The following is a 19,850-nucleotide window of genomic DNA, read 5'->3' as shown; positions in this document are numbered from 1 at the left end:
AACCACAGAGAGGTTTGGCATCCTTCTTTAAAAAAAAAAAAACAATTAACACAGTTTTATACAGCAATAAAGTGGTTCCCAAATAAATCTGAGCAATGTTGTGTTAACTAAAGATTCATAGATATTTTTCTTGTTTGTTTTTAACTCTAGAACTTTGTGAAGATTTTAAAGTGTTAATATGCAATGTGAGTTTCAGGGGATGGGAGGGATGGTAAACAGCATATCCTGTGTGTAATTAACCTAAGAATCTTTCTTTTCTCAGAGTCTCCCTTGGGACCAGCCTTCAATGAAAAACACTTCAGAAAATACTGGAGTAGGCACTAATAAATGCTTATTGCCAAAGCCATCTTCCATATGTAATTAAACGAGTATTAGACCAGGCATGGGAAGATATCCAGGTGGTCCTAGCTCCACAATACTGGGCATGATTTTGGGCTATCATTTGACTCCCCAAAGCCTCCATTTCTTTACCTGTAAATTCAGGAGTTCTAACTAGACCAACTCTTAGGTAATATTTACCTCTAAAGTTGCATGGTTTTATGATTTGGATGCCTAATCAAGATCTAGACCTTTCCTAGAACAAGCTGTTTAACATTTTCCATCCAGGGACTTTGGTTCTGCACTCACTTGTTAGGAGACTCAGAAGCCCTCAGTTGCATTACCTTGCTGGTGAATCACACTCCAGGGGTGAGATTATTTTTTGTTACCTCATAAGCACCCTTTTGTCATAATCTATCTCTTAACTTATGTCACTCTCCCATGAATTATGATGTCTATTTAGCATCAGTTAGGATGTTGTGACATTGATTTGCCAGGACAGTTATTTACTCAGCTTGATGGGCATTTTATTTTCAGCATCTTCTCTATGGTTATTTCGGAGACATTTAAGGGCCTGGGTCAACCAGTATCACAGAATCTAAATCTGGGTCCCATGTTCTCTCGAAAACTATGCAACCTGAAAAGAAGAATAATCTCTCAAGGTGGTAATCCTTTCAGAGAAAAGGAAAAACTGGCAGGTATTTTCCCTCCTGAAAAGAATGGTTCAGAAGAGAAGTAATGAAGGAAGTTGGAGAATTAAATATAGGAAAATGTAGCTTAGTAAGAAAATGATTTTTTACTCTTAATGTTTGTATCTATAGCTATGAAATAGTCAAGGGAAGTACTAAAGTCAATAATTATCATTTAAATATCAGTTGATCAAAGCATTCAGAAACAAACTAAAGAGAATGCTCTTTCCTTGGTCCCCAGAAGTACTCTAGGTCCCTTCCATCTATGATTATTCTGACAATGTGACACGAATATTCATGTAACTCCTTCAAGAAAAAGAACTTGGGGGACCCGTTATAGGTCTGAAGCCAATGGCAGCCATGGACTTCCCTTGAGAACTAGTACTTCTTATCCAGGAAGTCCTCTAAGGCTCACCTACATTCTGGGCCCCTGGCCATGCAGTGGCAGGGAAGTCATCTATAGGTTGATGTTTAGCATGTAGAAACCCACACTGAGGCAAGTATTAGGGAATCACATAAGAAACCGTAGTATATTAAGCAAACAATGTAAATTATATCACCTTTTTCTCTGGGGCAGGGACCCTAAATAGAGTAAGAACTCTATGAACAAAATGTTGATGTCGAAACTTGGCAAACCACAGATGCACAAAGACAATTTGGAATCACCTCATAATCCTTGGGAAGTTAGAGTAAATGACCCTAAAATTATTAGGCTTATTATTGAATTGTATGGACAATAATGCTAAATCGCAAACAAATAAAAGAGTTCTGCGAACCACTCAGGGCTTTTGTGATGTACATGGACACATAACATGGAAATCTTGTGTGTATTTGAATTTTATGATAAACATCACCACTGTTACAAATCAAAAGCTCCTCCAAATTTGACCAATTAAATACAAGATTTACTAAAGAATGCTATTTAAATTACATATCCTGGATTAGCAGGGGACCCAACACATGCGATTCTGTTTTGATGGACAACATAAAAGAATCACACGAAGGCACTTACCTTGGGGGCAAAATGAGCAAGTAATAAGCTGTCAGTAACTGAAGTATTTGCATCACTTTCCAAGATGTCAATTCCAAAATCTCTGCATGCATAAACCTGGAAGTTTTTCAGGTGAAGATTGCTACTTCTAAAAATCTATAAAACAACAGCATATATTATGTCAAAGGTCTGAGGCTTGGGTTTTCTTGCAGACTTCCTGTAGCTTCTTTAATTATTGATGAAGTATAAACAAGCATGCTATACCATATTTAAGCAGCTTTTGTCCATCAATATCTGTGCGGGCGTCCCAGAGTTGCCGTGAGGTCAGCACTAACTAGTCCCCTTTGGTAACATCCCCTCTATACTTTTCATTTCTCCTCCTAACAATTGATGCATTAAAAGGTCAATGTGGGGCTTCCCTGGTGGCGCAGTGGTTGAGAGTCCGCCTGCCGATGCAGGGGACGCGGGTTCGTGCCCCGGTCCGGGAAGATCCCACATGCCGCGGAGCGGCTGGGCCCATGAGCCATGGCTGCTGAGCCTGTGCGTCCGGAGCCTGTGCTCCGCAACGGCAGAGACCACAACAGTGAGAGGCCCGCGTACCGCAAAAAAAAAAAAAGGTCAATGTGAATTCTTTACTTTAGTAAACTTGCAACTGTCAAGTAACACAAAATGAATGGAGAAAAACAGAGCATCCGAGAACTCCAGTACTTAACATTTTCCTCGGTGTTGTATATGTTTACTAATATTGTCAGAAAATTGTAAATATGAAATAAGTAATTCAGCATGACTACAGACTCAAAATATGTTATATGCATATACAATGATGACAGCTTGGGCTAGTGGCCCTAAACAAGGATCAAGTATTAACCAAATGAGCTTGTCAGAGTTGAATCACACTAGCCTGGGGGACAGAGCCCTTGGTTTTTACCTAGCACTCATATTAACTAATTATGTGATCTTGGGCAAGACATTTAACTTTTCCTAGGCCTCACTTCAACCACCCTGAAAATCAGGGTGCTGTTAGGACTACCAGTTAACCTTTACACAGTGGCCTCTTTGTTTACTAAATAGGGTCATGCTTACGTTCGTACCTTAAAGTGGGAGTTTCCTATTACTTAAGGCCAAGGAAGCCTTGATTTATCACAGTATGGTGCTTCTACTTGTCAATCAGTCTTTGTGCTTGAATTTTCAAGAACTGAATAGCTTGCATTTCCCACTATGTATGTGCTGACAGCTTTTATAAAATGATGGATCTTTGAAGACACGTTTATGTAAACAAAATGGGTACGATCTGAACTGATAACTTGACAACAGTTGTTACCTAATTACAGGCATCAGCCCTTCTGCAAGGCACGAATTGCTTCCCTGCAAAAGAGGGATTTGTCACCTCTATATTTATAATGCTTGTGGGAAACAAAGTACTTTATCGAATTTAATGAGAAGAAAATACTTAATACAATAGGGACTCTTCCTGTTAGCTAACCCAATTTTGTATTTTGGGACTTTCCCAAATAGTTCTCCTTTATGTTGGATAGGTGAAATAAATGCCTAACTTTCTTACTGTGACTTAATTATATGTTTTTATTCTATTTACTGAATGCCCTATAGATATATTTCTTCATCTGTGTATCTTAGGCTCCCTATTTCTACGTGGCAGAGACCAAATGTATGTAATTTTCTCTGTGTAGCACCAAACAGTGACCCTGGATAATTTTTATATGGTGCTGGTAATAGTGAGCATACAAAGCTTTCTTATAAGACATCACTGAAATAATGAAAATTAAATGGATAACATGAACATTGTTTCCTTTCAAGGAAAATGGGAGAAAATTTGGCTCATTGATGAAGGTAAGAATGCCACCTTGAGCTGGAATTTTTGCGTTTCAGTGATGAACAGAACTTTTCCTTACAACTGAAACATGTCCTATTCAGGATATTAGGGTATCAAATGCACAACATCTGGAGTCTGGATTCTGCACCTGGTTTTGCTGCTAACAAACTGTGTGACCTTTGGCAAATCCCTTTACTTTCTGAACCTTAATTTTTTCTCTCTAAATAGGCATGTGAGGGGAAGAACAGATGACCCCTATGATCTTTCTTGGTTGCAAATCTCTATGATTCTGTTGTTCCCTACTAGAGCTGCTGGAAAATCGCCATACAGGCAATGAACTAACCTTGGCTTGCTGACTAGGAATCTGTTCATGCAACAACTATTTCACACACATCTATGATGCTGTTGGCTCCTTAAAGCTGTGAGAATATCGCAATGCTCCCCCAACAGCAAATCATCCCCCTTTAAGTAGAGATGCACAATAAATCACCACAAGAACAAAAAACTAAAGAAACGTACCTGGGCACCACCTGCACTTCCCCAAACCGTGAAATTTTGGAACAGGGTGGGACCAGTGCCGTTATCCCAAGTTGGCTGAAACTTAGGGTATACAAAGAGGCCACACCTAGGAAGAAAGATAAAGAGTGAAATTCAGCCAATTTCTGCATTCCAAATGTCTCACTTTTTCTCATTGGAAAATATAAAACTAAAGGTACTGAATAAGGGAGTGTGAAGAGGAGACCTGCAAGCCTTCTCTCTGACTGTCATTGCCTATCCCTCAGCCTTTCCTTTCTGTCACCCTCTGTGACCTGCTCCTGGACCTCAACAAGACACAGATTGCCATGGTCCCATTCCATTCTCTCAGCCCTTCTAGATTCATCCCCTTCCAAGGAGCATGCATACCCCTGCCTAGCCCTTCAGAACACGAGCCTCACTCTTCCATCAGTCCCTTCTAGATCCATCCCTTTGCTGAAACAGCAGATACCAGCCCCTGTAATCCCTGCAACTTTTGTGCTTCTCCCTGAAATGCCTTAGCATTGTGGTATTTTGGATATCTTCTCCCCTCACATCCCAGGGCTGCTGAGAGCTGCTAGATAAAAAACTTCATAATCTTAATAATAATTTCATGACACATGTACTAATTCTAGCCTCAGCTTCAACATAGCAGAGCAATGGTGCTTAATCCTTATTCCACTCTCCTTATCATTTCCCATCATTGCAGTATTATTTCACTATTATTAACATAACTACTATCAGAATTATTTATATCGAGGAATTCCCCGGCAGTCCAGTGGTTAGGACTCCATACTTTCACTGTTGAGGGTGTGGGTTCAATCCTTGGTCGGGGAACTAAGATCTCACATGCTGCACTGCATGGCCAAAAAAATAATAATAATAAATAAACTGTTTAGTAGAATTATTTATATCAATTATTGAGTTCCTACCATATTCGAGATGTTCTCTTAGGTGCGTTATAGAAGTCATCTCTAATTTTCACATCAAACTTTCACTAGAGATCTGTCCCTATTTCACAAATAAGGGATCTAACTCTTTAAAAAAAAAAAAAAAAGGCAGTTTACTCAGACAAAGTCCAGATTTGAATCGGGGCCTGACTGATTCTGAAGTTCACATTTTTCCCATGTTCCCACCATGTTTCCCAGTCCTTGCTCTTAGCAGATGACCTTATCCTCTAAATAGCAAAGACTTTGAACGAGCCCCTCTCATCTCACAGTGTGCAAGTCACAGGCAAAGAGCCTCTTCCCCAAACTTCATCTCCCCACTCAGCTCCTGAGCTCAGGCACTCTGGCTTCCCAGGTTCCCCCAGTCTGTTGGGAGTTTAATTCATCTCTCTATTGAATTCTCCTCTGGCCACAAAAGGTGCCCTCTGTCCTATGCCCCTTCAAGTGACCTCTCTCTCTTTCCCTTCCCTTCACCACCAAATTTATGATCCAAGATGCTCACTCAGACACATCATCAAATCTCACACGGATGCCAAGCATTACACAACCCTCTCTGTGAGTGTTGTGCAAAAAAAATGTTAAACCATAATGCTTACACCCAAAATGTAGATGAACTTCCCCCAAGTTACCTCGTACAAGCATGTGCACTGTTCCGGGTAAAGGAAAGAAGTGGAGCTTGGGATGTTTGGTTGGTCACAAGGTGAAAAAAGTAGCCATAGCCAGCAGCACACACCCTGTTTCCCTATAGAAATTAAGGATGGTTAAATCATAGTCAGTCCATTACAATAAGGCTGCTGGAAAGAAACACTCTTCTATGTGCTCATTCTGCCTTTTCACTTACTTGCTGCCAAGGTATGTTGATATACCTTGGGTCAAAAATACGCTCATTCCAATAAAGAAGATGTGGTGTGTGTATATAGAGATACACACACACACACACACACACACACAATGGAATATTACTCAGCCATTGAAAAGAATGGAATAATGCCATTTGCAGCAGCATGGATGGGTGGACCTAGAGATTATCATACCAAGTGAAGTAAGTCAGACAGAGAAAGACAAACACCATGTGATATCACTTATATGTGGAATCTAAAATACAACACAAATGAACATATCTATGAAACAGAAACAGACTCACGGACATAGAGAACACACTTGTGGTTGCCAAGGGGTGGGGGAGCAGGAAGGATTAGGAATCTAGGATTAGCTGATGCAAACTATTATACATAAAATGGATAAACAACAAGGTCCTACTGTATAGCACAGAAAACTATATTCAATATCCTGTGATAAACCATAATGGAAAAGAATATGAAAAAGAATATACGTATGTGTAACTGAGTCACTGTGATGTACAGCAGAAATTAAACACAACATTGTAAATCTAAAAATATATATATATGCTCATTCCTCTTCCTCCAGGCAGTTCAATTTGACTGTACTTTGTCCACCTCAATAGCTGGCATCTCATGTTAAAACGTCCTTGTACATTTCCACAGTGAGAAGCTTACTTGTGTCACTTCATACAAGCTCTCCTCTTTAGTGTGTAAAAAATACTCGGGAGCAAAGTCGTCCCTAAAGCCAAGTCTCCACAGAGTGTTCTCTCTGATCCTTTGAACAGAAGAAAAAACTGAGATTATCTGCAATGGTCATTTAATATCAGTGTAGATGGTAAGGGATACGCACGTTGGGATGAGACACAGAAAAGGGTTAGAACTGAAAGAGGAAGTTCTGACCCACTCAAGGACAGAGCTCTTCCTCCCAGCCTTTCAGAGAGCTCGAGGAGTTTAGTATACTACACTGTGAGTAAGGATTAAGACCAAAGACCGCAATCACACCCTTTGAATCATAGCTGTTCTCTGTTTATCCTTAGGTTAGCAAACTCATTTCATCCCATAGCTTCAGCCATTCTAGACTAATATTTTATTGGCTTTAATTTTTAAATGAAAGGACTTTAGGTATTATTAAAGGCAGCCCTCTGAACCTGGGTGACCCACTGGCAGTCATTATATAGCAGTACTCCCTACAGAAGGGGATTTTAAAAAGTCTGTTCCTCTCTGGGAGTGCCACATGTTCCACATGCATGGGCGCACACACACACACACACAAACACACACACATACGCACAAGCACACAGAAGCAAGCAAAGTCGGTATGGAAGAAAAACTGAAGTAGGATGTTTTAAAACAAACAGTACTCAACTCCTGGCTTATGTGAGAGAAGGTACCCCAGCACCTGGAGGCTGTCAGCCTCTGGAGAAGTATGAATGAGGGCCAGAGTTGACACTCAGACGGGAGACCTGGCCAGCAGGCAGCAGCTGGGACCTGGCCAGGGGAGCCAGCTCGTGCTGACACAACCACAGGTACTGTTTCCTGAACATCAGCCGGTAGTTCACTGTGGGCACTGAAGGCCCTCTCACCCTGGGTATCTGTAATCCACCAGCCATGCCTCCTCTTTCACTCCATTACAGAACGCCTTCTTTCTTCGTGCACTAGTGGCCCATTCGTTACTGCACTTCATTCTTTCGGATTCTAAGCATTTCTCCAATTTTCTGAGGCCACATAAAATGCCAATCACATGTCTTACCACATACTAAAAGTAACTTTTGGACATCATTGAATATGAAGCTGAATCACTATTCAAGATGTTAACATGACTTCAGGACACCTGGGACACACCTCTGGGACCCCAGTTATCTTGGGGTGGCAGAGTCTGGAGCTGTGGTTGTCAGCCAGGGATGATACTGTTCCCCAGAGAGCATCTGGAAATCTCTGGAGACCGTTTTCATTGTCACCCTCGGAGGGACAGGGGTTTTACTAGTATTAAGTGGATAGAGACCAGGGATGCTTTATATAGAGGACAGCCTCTCACAAATGTGAGAGGCCCCAAATGTTAATATAAGCACGGTTAAAAAATAAAAAAAAAAAAAGTCTAAAGTCTTCACTTGTTCTTGAAATAACCCATACCCACTTTCCAGTAACCCATCTCCACATTTTGATGGAAAGGCCAACCTAAATATAAAAACATGGTTAATTACAATAAGAATACTTTGACAGTTTTTACTGGGAGGGCATTTATATCTTTTTAAACAACCAAATCTGCCACTACACACTCCCCCAAAGAACACTTACTGGCATTGCATCAGTCATCTCATTCTTCCCTCGTGCTAGAAAACAAGACGTGCACTTATGATCCTCAGTTTTGGAATAATCACTGCCATTGGGCTGGCAAATACAAGCATCCAACAGAAGCACCAAATACAAGTGCCCTCACAGAAGCACAAGCAAGTAATATGGCTGTGTTTACGGACCTCCACCTTAAACAGAGCCGGCGTTGAGCGGCTGTGTCTCTACCACCCCCATGAGCCACGAGAAAGGCCATGAGTATATAAGAATTGAGGGTTAGGGAATGGGGGCTTCTGAAACACCCACCTTTTCTGCAAGTATACAAACAATAAGAAAGGTGCACTGGGACTTCCCCGGCGGTCCTGTGGTTAGGTCTCTGCACTTCTACTGCAGGGGGTTTGGGTTCAATCCCTGGTCAGGGCACTAAGATCCCACATGCCTCGCAGCACAGCCAAAAAAAAAAAGAAAGGTGCACTAGAGGCTAGAAATGATCATCTCACTTGGACATACATCTCTATTTCATTACCAACAAGATGCTAATTCATTACCATGACTCCACGAGGAAGGGAAAGATTCAAACATATGCAGAATATATTTCAAGGACTTCATCCTTACTCATCACCTTGGCCATACAGGTGCTCAGAGAGCATGTATTTTGACTGAATGAACAGATTTGTTGAATCATCTTCCGTGGTGTCAACAGTATTTTTGGAGCATCTGGGTGGTCATGTATAAATGCTTTCCAAGTGCATTTATAGTTGGGCAGGATATTGCAACTTCGGTCTTCTGTTAGCCAATAAGGCTCACTTTTCTTTTAAAAGAAGCACTTGAACAGTCAGATGACATTACTTTCCAGTCCTTTTTACTCTGCATTCCAGTTGGGTATGCTACAAACAATTTGTGAGCAGAAACCACATATGTATGCAGGCAGCCGGCGGCTTGTGGGGAAGGGTTTAAGGCAAGCAGGGAATTTTGTGTGGAAATCAATTCTTTGCGGAAGTCAATGTATTATGGACATTCAAGCAAGAGAAATTCCAGAGAGAAATTAACTGCCCAAGTAAGCCAGTTCCTTGTGGTGTGCATCTGTAGTCACTAAAAAAAAAGTGAGTTAACCCTTCAGGCAGCTCTTAAATATACATTAGCTATTGAGTGGAGAGAGCTAGAGAGCTGAAATCGGCCTTTAAACACAGAATTCCTTACAAAATTGATTCACAAACCAGAACAAATTCCCCTCAAATTAAATGGATGTTTTCAAAGGGCTGGTCCTCAGGGGGTTTCTGTTGGCTGTTCTAAACAGGGGTCTGGTCATGGGAAATGTCCAATGCCCACAGACACACGGGATATTCTGGAGCTCTGGGAGTGAACAGTCTCTCGCTGATGGAGAGCAAAGACCTTCCAGCCTGAGGTCAACATAGGTTATGTCTCCTGGAAAGACGAAGCCTCTGGACAGATAAGAAACACCCATAAAGGAGTCAGAGACTCAGATGCTGGAGTGCAGTGGGGAGACAGCCTGGAAATGAAGTGCTCCGGACACTGCAAGGTGATGCATGCAAAGCCTATCTAAGGAGTATACAAAGGATTTTCCAAGTTCCTTGTACATTCAGATGGGAATATCATGTTGAGTCCTCACTAGCAAGAAGGCACAAAGCTCAGGTTTTGCTTCTCAGAAAAATTGCCCTGGACCTGGCTCAGCAGCAGCCTGGGCAGGGAGGCAGGCAGACCACTTGTGGCTATGAAAACTAAAAAGGAATATCGCACTTGAAATCCCCTCATACCAAGCAGGGTTGAGGGTGAGTGAACTGTAAAGATGGCTTCCTGGGAGCCCAGGTGAATTCCATGCACTGGGCAGAGCATTTGGTCCTAGGCTCTATGTCTGAGCATTCCAGGAACAATGTACAACCACAAATAACTACAGAGACTTAATTAAGGATCAGCTCCGTTTCTTCCTGCCTACCTGCCAGGCCAGAGATTTTAAGGTCAACTTCTGTATGTAGGAGAGAGGGTTTAGGCTATCTGGATTGGTTGCCCAGCCACTAGGATTAGGTCACCTTCAAGTCTAAATAAGGGCTTTCATTTACATAACAGTTTTGTCCCAATGTCCATTTCCAGGTTTTGCCATTGCTCTATGGCGATGGTTATGGTTATGTTACCACTGGGGGAAGCTGGCGGGAGGACACACAGGAACTCTCTGTTCTATTTTTGCAACTTCTGAGCCTAAAATTATTTCAAAATTAAAAGTTTAAAAGAGAAATAGCCTAATGAATCACAGTAATACAGTGGCTTTAAAAAAATGTTTTGCCAAACTGAAAGGAAACTGAAAAGCAAGGTGGGTAAAGGGGTCACAAAAACTGAGCACATGCAAGGCTTGGCTCGATCCTCTTAAGGGGCAATCAGCTTTGAACCACTCAGAGAGCAGAACATAAACGCCATGCCCCGTGAGACAGTTCCTCACAATATAAGGGATATCTCTCTCTTGAGCATCAGAACACCACTGGAAGAGGATAGGTTTCTCACACACACACACACACACACACACACACACACCCCTCACTACCACTGCCACCCTTATCATTGTTGTTGTAGCCTCCTTATTATCACTCTGGAATTAAAATACATTTCTAAAATATATTTTTCAAAGCACTCTGTGTATCATCCACATAGGACACACCTAATAAACACTAGCTTACTTTTTGCCCACTGACTGAAATGACCTTCGTTGGCACTAAGAGAAGTTCCTAATTTTTAGGTTCTGACACATACTACCAGTCACACCTATGTCCTTGGTTGTGGCACACTCCAGACAATAGACTGAAAGAGACAGCACAGTGGAACCCCAGTGGCGCAGCTGCAAAATTGGAGAGGACTGTGCAAAATTTAACACTGAGAGGTGAATTCCACAGGATCTAAATGCTGACACAGATGAAACATCTTACTTGTCAGTCATCAAAATGATTGCGGGATCTTGGAATCTATTCTTTATTTTCCTTTTTCTTCCCCCTATTCTTTGATTATGGAATTATACCTACAGCCATTCATTCATTATATTTCATTAATTCTTACTAAGCAACTATTACGTTTCAGATGCTGTGCTAAGGTCTAAAAGTTAATAAGCGAATGAAAAGAGAACTACAGAATTTTAAGATCAACGAAGATGAAAATATCAGGAATTTACCTAATGAATATACTTAATGAATTTACATTACCAGCTTAAACTAAAGTCTCATTCTCCAAACACATGCATTGTATTATTTTTCAATTTTGTAAAGTGGATATAAGAGGAAGAAAGTAAATGGATGGAAAGGGAAGGCATCTAACAGAGAACAAACAATTTGTTTTGGGCTCAAATTTTTCATTGCTTTCTAGGCACTGTTCTGCAGGTCAGTCTGCAAAGACTCAAGTGACCTGTAAGTTTGTAGGTGGCTCTCTGGTTCTCTGCACCTATATAGCCAGCTCATTTCTTTTGTTTTGTTTTGCTTGTTTGTTTTGTGTTAGTTTCAGGTATACAGCAAAGTGATTCCGTTATATATACATTATATATATATATGTATGTGTATATATATATACATATATATATGTTCTTTTTCAGATTCTTTTCCATTATATGTTATTGCAAGATACTGAATATAGTTCTCTGTGCTATACAATAGGTCCTTGCTGTTTATTCACTTTATATATAGTAGCTGGTATCTGTTAATCCCAAACTCCTAATTTATCCCGCTCCCCCATTTCCCCCTTGGTAACCATAAGCTTGTTTTCTGTTTGGGAGTCTGTTTCTGTTTTGTAAGTAAGCTCTTCTGTATCATTTTTTTTAGATTCCACATATAAGTGATATCATATGGTATTTGTCTCTTTCTTTGACTTACTTCACCTTAGTATGATAATCTCTAGGTCCATCCTTGTTGCTGCAAATGGTACTGTTTCATTCTTTTTATGGCTGAGTAATATTCCATTATATATATTACATATATATATATGTAATATATATATATATACCACATCTTGTTTATCCATTCATCTGTTGATAGACACTTAGGTCACTTCCATGTCTTGGAAGCATTGCAAATAGTGCTGCTATGAACACTGGGGTGTACGTATCTTTTCAAACTAGATTATATGCCCAGGAGTGGGATTGCTGGGTCACATGGTAACTCTATTTTTAGTTTTTTAAGGAGCCTACATACTGTTCTCTGTGGTAACTGCTCGTCAGCTCATGTCTTACTAGTCAAGTAGTGGCCAGAACACCCACCCAGGAGGCAATGAGCTACCCAGTGAAGCAAAGCCAGGCAGCACCTCTGACACTCAACGTGGGATTTAGATGCATTCCAGCCTCCCGAAGGAAAATGACCTGGGCAACCCTGAGGGTCTCCTACTTCAGAGTAGTCAAGATTATGTTACCCAAGAAACTAGGCAAAAACATAACTCTTTAGTCCCCAAAGCTTGCTGGCATAATTGTGCAGCAAGCCCTGTGGTCACCAACAAGTTAAACGTCACTCTCATTGTTCTGCGTCTACAGGCTGGTTTCCTTCAATCCATGCACTGCTGCCTCCTGTCCTCACTGGCACATTAGCTGCCCCCGTTAGGCACCGAAAATAGTGTGTAAGCACTGTGCTTGGAATAAAGGTAATTCAGAGTCTGGCGGAGGGTTGAGGAGATAGCCATGACTTTTATTAGGGGTTATTCAGCTGGAGGTAATTAAAAACAGATGATCAGAGAGGGAGAAGTTCCTTCTCTCCGGTCCTCAGAAACTTGGCAGAACTGTCATGACACAGTAGGTACTCAGAGCCAAGTCCTGAAGAGTGAGACCCTTAACCCTTCCATAGATGGTCCATGGGACAAAATTATTGGAAAAGGGGAAACTAAATGGCCTTCCCACTACTCTGATGCAATTCCTCATTCACGGATCTATGGTTAAACTACCAGAAAAATTAATTTCTTAAAGTGTTTAGAGAGAAATTTACCAAGAAGAAGTAATGTTAAGTTGTATTAAATAATGGAATGAAAAACCAAGGCCATCAGAGTGTATAGCTGACCCTTGAACAATGCAGGGGTTGGGAGTGCCAACCCTCTACACAGTCAAACATCCGCATATAATTTATAGTCCACCTTCCATATACATGATCCCTCGGTGTCCATGGTTCCATGTTCAAGGATTCAGCTAACTGTGGATAGTGTGGTAGTGTAATATTTACTATTGAAAGAAATCCAAGTGTAAGTGGACCCATGCAGTTCAAACCCGTGTTGTTCAAGGGTCAAATGTAATTCATTCATCCTGGAATGTAATGTGATCTCACACACCTCGTGACTCTGCTGACCCTCAGTTTTGAACACCCTTAAAGGGCAACAATATGACCACATTAGTATAGTAACATAGTGAAGATTTATTAAGTCATTATTATTGGAATCGAGACCAAATTCAGCAACCACAGCAGATGGCTCAGGAAGATATTTTAGTTTGCATTAATCTAAATGACCAGAAAATAATCAATATCTACTTTGTTTTGCTTTTTATAAATATTGCTTCAAAGTGTGTTCACAGGAATTCTGAGGGAAGTGATAGCATTTATCCTAAAGCACTGTTTAACCCAAAATCATAAGGTAGTTTCCTGTTACCACTGTGCAGCTAGTAGATGCTGCATTCCACCCCACTGATGCTGCCACTCTGGATAACTTCCGGAGTGAATTTCTGACCATCCTGGAAGCTGAAGATCTTACCTCTACAACATTGGTGGGATCGCGGATGTAGATACCAGACGGTGTCATCATTTCAGTACTGGAGAGTCCCTCGGCGCCAGAAACACTGATGATCACATTGTTTCTTATTATATTCCCCTGTTCTGACCAGTCTAATTTAAGAAAAGGGGATTCACCAACATAATTAAAATGTACTCAACTCAACGTTCTTATTTCTACTAATACACGTTATAGTTCTCTTCATGCATATACGTATATGTATATATATAAACATCTAGTGTGTTCAACAAATTTAAGATATCTAACATACTGCCAGCAGGCTTGTCTATAAAATGTATGACGACTTAAATGGATGGTAACAGTTTTAAAACCAATTTACATATTTACCATTTTCTCTTCCAGGAATAACCTCCCAAGGGATATACCTTATCTCGGGGAGTGTACCTGAGAACAAAAGATCATGTTAGCTCAGCACGTTTCATGCCACCCAGGAAAATGAGAGATGCTGAAATACTATTTCTTTTTCTTGGTGTGGCTTGTTTTGATTTTGTGTTGTGTTTTTATCTATGAACCAGACAAACAGATTCAGATTATGTGAACTTTTTAGTTCTAGACTATCATGAATCAGAAGCTCATTTTAAATTAAAAAAATAGTAACAAAGAGATAGATTTACCGTTTTACTTCTTAGGAAGAGTCTGACTGTCTTCGTAGTTAAATGTCACACACCCCTGTGTCAGGTCCAGCCCCATCCTTAGCTATTTGAATTGGCCACCAGCCATCTGCATGCCCTTCTCTTCCCCCGGAAGAGCAGAAATGTCCTGGAGGAACAGGCTGGACAAGACCTGAGACCCTCACAGTCAAACCAGAGTTTTGAAATAGAAGAGAATAAAAGAGCACGGGCCATGCTACACAGAGATCAGCCACTTATGTGGTATCCACACAGAGCAACCCCACAGACCCCCTTTCTTCTAGGTCTTTAGGTGTCTGGGCTTCCCATGTCACTTCATGAGTCTGGGTTTGCAAACTCATCTTGCATGGATGTACATTATCTAAAATGCACTGACAGATATTCTAATTCCATCACCTGTAATGCAGTCAAGAGCCTCCAATTCATGATATCCAAGTACTCAAGGCCAAATTCCTCCTGCAGGTTTTCTTCCTTGCCTAGTTAATTCCATATAATTGTTTCCTCCTAAAATAATATTGTTAGGGTACCTCCCTGAATTTCTGCTCCAGGTTTCAAAAAACTTTTCCCTTACAGCAACAAAAGTAAGAATAAGCAAAGTCAATCCTCCACATGTTAGTCTGACTGCCCTGTAGCTGTCCTTTTCCAATCAAAAGATTTTCCTTCACCTGATGACTTCTATTGTCCTTAGCCCTTTGCCTTTTCGAGCTTGAGTTAGTTTACATGATCCATAATTTCCCACCTTACAGTTTCCCTCTCGGTGTTAGAACCTTTCTAGCGTTTATCTTAACAGATCATTCCTAAATGAAACATACACATTTTCTCACTGATGATATCACAGAATTTATTTAAATAGAAAACACTATCTAACAAGTACAGTTAGAGTCTTACTTTCTGTGAAAATCTCTGATTTGCTTTTTTATTCCGATATAACCAAAGACCCGTTGTTCATTAATACATTCACTTCTTTCAACAAATATAACTCCAAATGCACTAGTTAAGGTGCTAAGTGTGAAGGGGACAATGTTCACATGAAATCTGGCGGTAAAACACATGATCAGAAACATGATATATAATTTTTAAATCAATAAGTAATGATTGTTGGTAAAAGAGTTCAGACAGATGGACTTGCCTTGGGAGTGTGGGGGAGACACTCTTACAGGAGGAGAATGAGTCGCATGAGCAGAAGGAAAGAGCCGTGCAAAGGCCCTGATGCAGGAGAAAGTGTGGTCTTTGCAAAGAATTAAAATAAAATAGGTCTGTGCAGTTAGAGTACACAAGGAGAGGACAATAGCAGGATAAGTGTACCAAGGTTAATAAAGGCAAAATCACTAAGGGAGTCTTTTAAGCCACAGTAAGGATTTTGGATTGTATTCTAAGAGAAATAAGAAGTTTTTAAAGGGCTTTAAGGAGAGGAGTGACATGATGCAATCTGAGATTGTTAAGGATAATTCTAGGCATCGCAAGGGGAATGAACTTTAGGAAACAAAAGTGGATACAAGTGACCATTTAGAAGATTCTTGAAACACGGGCTTCTTCAGCAAGCCACAAGAGCAGCAAAGAATAGAATTCAACATTTTTAACTCCTTGTTCAACATCCAGGTTTGACACTCCATGAGACTGCACAAAAACCTATTTATGGGACTTTGAATTATTGTTAAAATTACTGACAATAAATTTTAAAATCTCCCATTATATATTTATTAACCTGAACTGAAATGCCATCTTTAAAAATCAGTTTCCTCAGAAACAGACTCAGAGACAGAGAACAGACTTGTGGTTGCCAAGGAAGGGGTGGAGGAAGGAAGGATTGGGAGTTTGGGATTAGCAGATGCAAACTATTATATAGGATGGATAAACAACAAGGTCCTACTGTATAGCACAGGGAATTATATTCAATATCCTGTGCGAAACCATAATGGAAAAGAATATGAATATATATATATATATATATATACATATATATATAACTGAGTCATTGCTGTACAGAAGAAATTAACACAATGTTGTAAATCAACTATACCTTAATAAAATTTAAAAAAATAAAAATAAATAAAAAATAAAAATCAGTTTCCTATTGGTAAAGCTTAGTTAGCCAATAAGTAATTACTAAATTTAAAATTAGAATTTTTAACTACGGCCTATTTCTAATGACCAGAGGCTAAAGATTTTACAAATTGGAAATTTAAATTCGGGGATGATTCCTTTTATAAAATGATGTGTCCTCCACCAGAATGCCAAAATTAAACAAGCTTGTTTCACTTACCCACCAGTAGTGTGTGGCCTAAAATATCATAGAACACGTTACTGTCCACCTTCAGGCCCAAGGTCCTGGACATGCTGAGGCCTCTGCTGAAAGATCGCCACACAGTACAGCCCTGCATGTAGGAACCTGAACAGCAAAGAGGAAGGTAAAAATTAGATGGGAATCTCGAAGGCTTCTCACATTCTGTTAATCATCTCCAAAGCAAGCTAGAATATAAGTAAGAACATTCTCCCACACAATATATAAAACTCAAGAAATAAGGAGTTGGCAGCATAAATCAAATCAAGGTACCTGGCAGCACAGACCAAGGTACCTCAAAGATACCAAAGATAAGCAGGGTGGAATCCAAGGACCACGTGTAGTAAAGAAAATCACCTGACAAAGAGACAGTATGGCCAAACCACAGAGGAATACGTGGCCATCAAGATTTCCAACTGGCCATCATCTTTGGTATCTACTCTAATCACAATATGGTGGACAGCAGCTCAAAAGATGTTAAGGACGATGTGAAGAGCACTGCTTATGGACCAACACTGATCTCTGAAAACTGCCTCTGGCATGAGGAGAGGTAGTCATTATTTCCTGAGCTATGAAGTAATTTTTTAATTCAAGTATAGTTGATTTACAATGTTGCAGGTATATGGCAAAGTTATTGAATATAACCACCGTTGAATACGGTGGTTTGTGAAACTGAAGGGGAAATACCCTCTACCATATTAAGAGACACTGACATTTTAGGAAAACCATTACACTGGCTCCATGGCATATTTTATGATCCCCAAATCATACATCATGTATGTGGACTGAATCAATCAATGAATAAATATTTACTGAGTATCAACTATATATTTCAGGAATTGTGCCTGTGCCAGAGACATAAAGATGAATAAAACTAAGTAAATTCTGAACTTGTGTATCTTGAGTCTGATGGAGGAAACTCACATTAAAATAATAAAAATGTATTATTTGGATAGTAAAATTATAAATCCTCAAAAAGTTTTGTATTATTTCCAGGTAGTGAGAGAGATTGTATCAATACCAAATGTCTGAAGAATTGGAAAAATGACTTTGGATTATGTAATAATTTGACTTTTAAATTGGAACTCTCAAGAAAATTCTCAACTATGATGTCTCCTAGACACAGAGACTGTAGATTCCTCTCGACCTCAGCTCCCCCAGTACCAGATGCCCTTACATCAGTCACCAATGAGTTAACCCATTCATACCCACTCACGTAGGAAACACTGCCTGTTGCAGACTTTTCCCGACTCCCGACCTCCACCATAACGTCACTCCATCAGAATACGCCTGCCCATCTGAACAACCAGGAAGTACTAATGTGTTTACAGAGCTATCTATTGTGGGTGGAGGTCAGGGCTCGGTAAACTTTTAAAAGCAGCTTGCATGCAAAGATTCCAACACTCTCCAACTCCAGTAACAGGGGACAGCTGGCCATACAGGTCATGGGAGTCTGTAGGGCATGAACCAATAAAGGATTCTTTGGCAAGCATGCCAGAAGTCTCTAACCTCTGCGTTAATGGGTTTCCCCCTCCCAGGAAACACATTTGCATTTTAACAGAGACCTACAGGAGATACTGTATTAATTCAGTGGATTTCAAACTTTTGTTAAGCACCGACCCCTTTTTCAAATAAAACTTAATGTATATAAATAAATAAAAGTGCAGGTACTCTGAAGCAGAGGTTGAGGAGGCAGATTAAGGGAATTTTTGATGGGGGGGGTTGATTATGTTCATTGATAACTCATATGTGACTACTCCCCTCACTTCTGCTGGAACTGGCCCACATCAAATATTCCTCAGCATCATAAGCACCATGAGACCAAAGAAACAGAGAGAAGGACACAAAGATACTGACAGTACTAATGAACTAGGGAAAGAGCCATGTGAGGAACCATCCTCCTATAGGGGCATAAAAAGAAATAAATAAGGTGGAAGAGATCTGGAAAATTAGGATAAATAGACATTCTTGGCATGCAGATGATTTGAAATAAGAAAAAAAAAATGCTACAACTGTCTAGCCAGGATCTTGCTTTCAATGACCTCAAGGATTACTTTGTCATTACCTGTTGAAATCCTAGCACCTCTCAAGGCCCACCTGAACCTCCAATATGCCCTGATGTGCTTTGCCAGGCGTCAACCCCCAGAGCACCACCCTACCAAGGAAGGCAAAGCGTGCATATGTGGGTGTTGAGGTGCTGAGGTCTGGGGAACATAACTGTGAAACGGCGTTGCTGTCCTCATCACTCAGCATCTGTGCCCAAGTTTCTCATCTCTGTATCTCAGATTCTGGCATTGGCATTTTGCCCTGGATGCTCCCACATCCCTCCAACTTTGATCTCAGAGCCTTTATCAGTACATCTGGTCATATTCTTCTTTTCTGATTCTGATCTTTTTTACCTACTTGTTCCCACCTGCCTTGGATGTCTCCTAATTCCTTCCTATCTCTTCAGGTCTGGCCAAGATCTGCACACTCTGCCCGCTCTATATCCCCTGGAAGAGTGCCTGGTTCTCAGCCATTCTCTCCCATTTTCCCAGCAGGAGATTCCTCTGCGTTAGGACATCCTCACGAAGTGCTTTCCGCTAGCCTTGAATGATGATTTACACTTTTCAATGTCAATCTGACTGCAGTCACAAAGCCAGTAAATCGTAGTGGCAGGATTCAGAACACGGAGTTGTGTGGTTCCCTCCACATCTGTTGTACCTATAGTGACATTTCTCAAAGGGTACTCCTTGGACTACTTGTTCCAGCATCAGAAGGTTTGTTAAA

General features: G+C 40.5%; 1 protein-coding gene across 1 annotated transcript in view; it reads right to left on the bottom strand.

The window, feature by feature from the left end:
• The window catches only part of PKHD1 (PKHD1 ciliary IPT domain containing fibrocystin/polyductin), a 425,823-nt gene that overhangs the window by 224,722 nt on the left and 181,251 nt on the right, over positions 1-19,850 (bottom strand). The window contains exons 40-45 of the mRNA XM_067755820.1: positions 17,064-17,189; positions 14,499-14,555; positions 14,133-14,263; positions 5,919-6,031; positions 4,349-4,454; positions 2,020-2,154 (exon numbers count right to left, since the gene is read on the bottom strand). Of these exons, the coding sequence (XP_067611921.1) occupies positions 2,020-2,154; positions 4,349-4,454; positions 5,919-6,031; positions 14,133-14,263; positions 14,499-14,555; positions 17,064-17,189 (668 nt within the window). The remainder of the gene's footprint in view (positions 1-2,019; positions 2,155-4,348; positions 4,455-5,918; positions 6,032-14,132; positions 14,264-14,498; positions 14,556-17,063; positions 17,190-19,850) is intronic.

Source organism: Pseudorca crassidens, chromosome 10 (assembly GCF_039906515.1).
Source record: "Pseudorca crassidens isolate mPseCra1 chromosome 10, mPseCra1.hap1, whole genome shotgun sequence".
NCBI classification, from domain to species: Eukaryota; Metazoa; Chordata; class Mammalia; order Artiodactyla; family Delphinidae; genus Pseudorca; species Pseudorca crassidens.
This window is presented reverse-complemented; position numbering and strand designations above follow the sequence as displayed.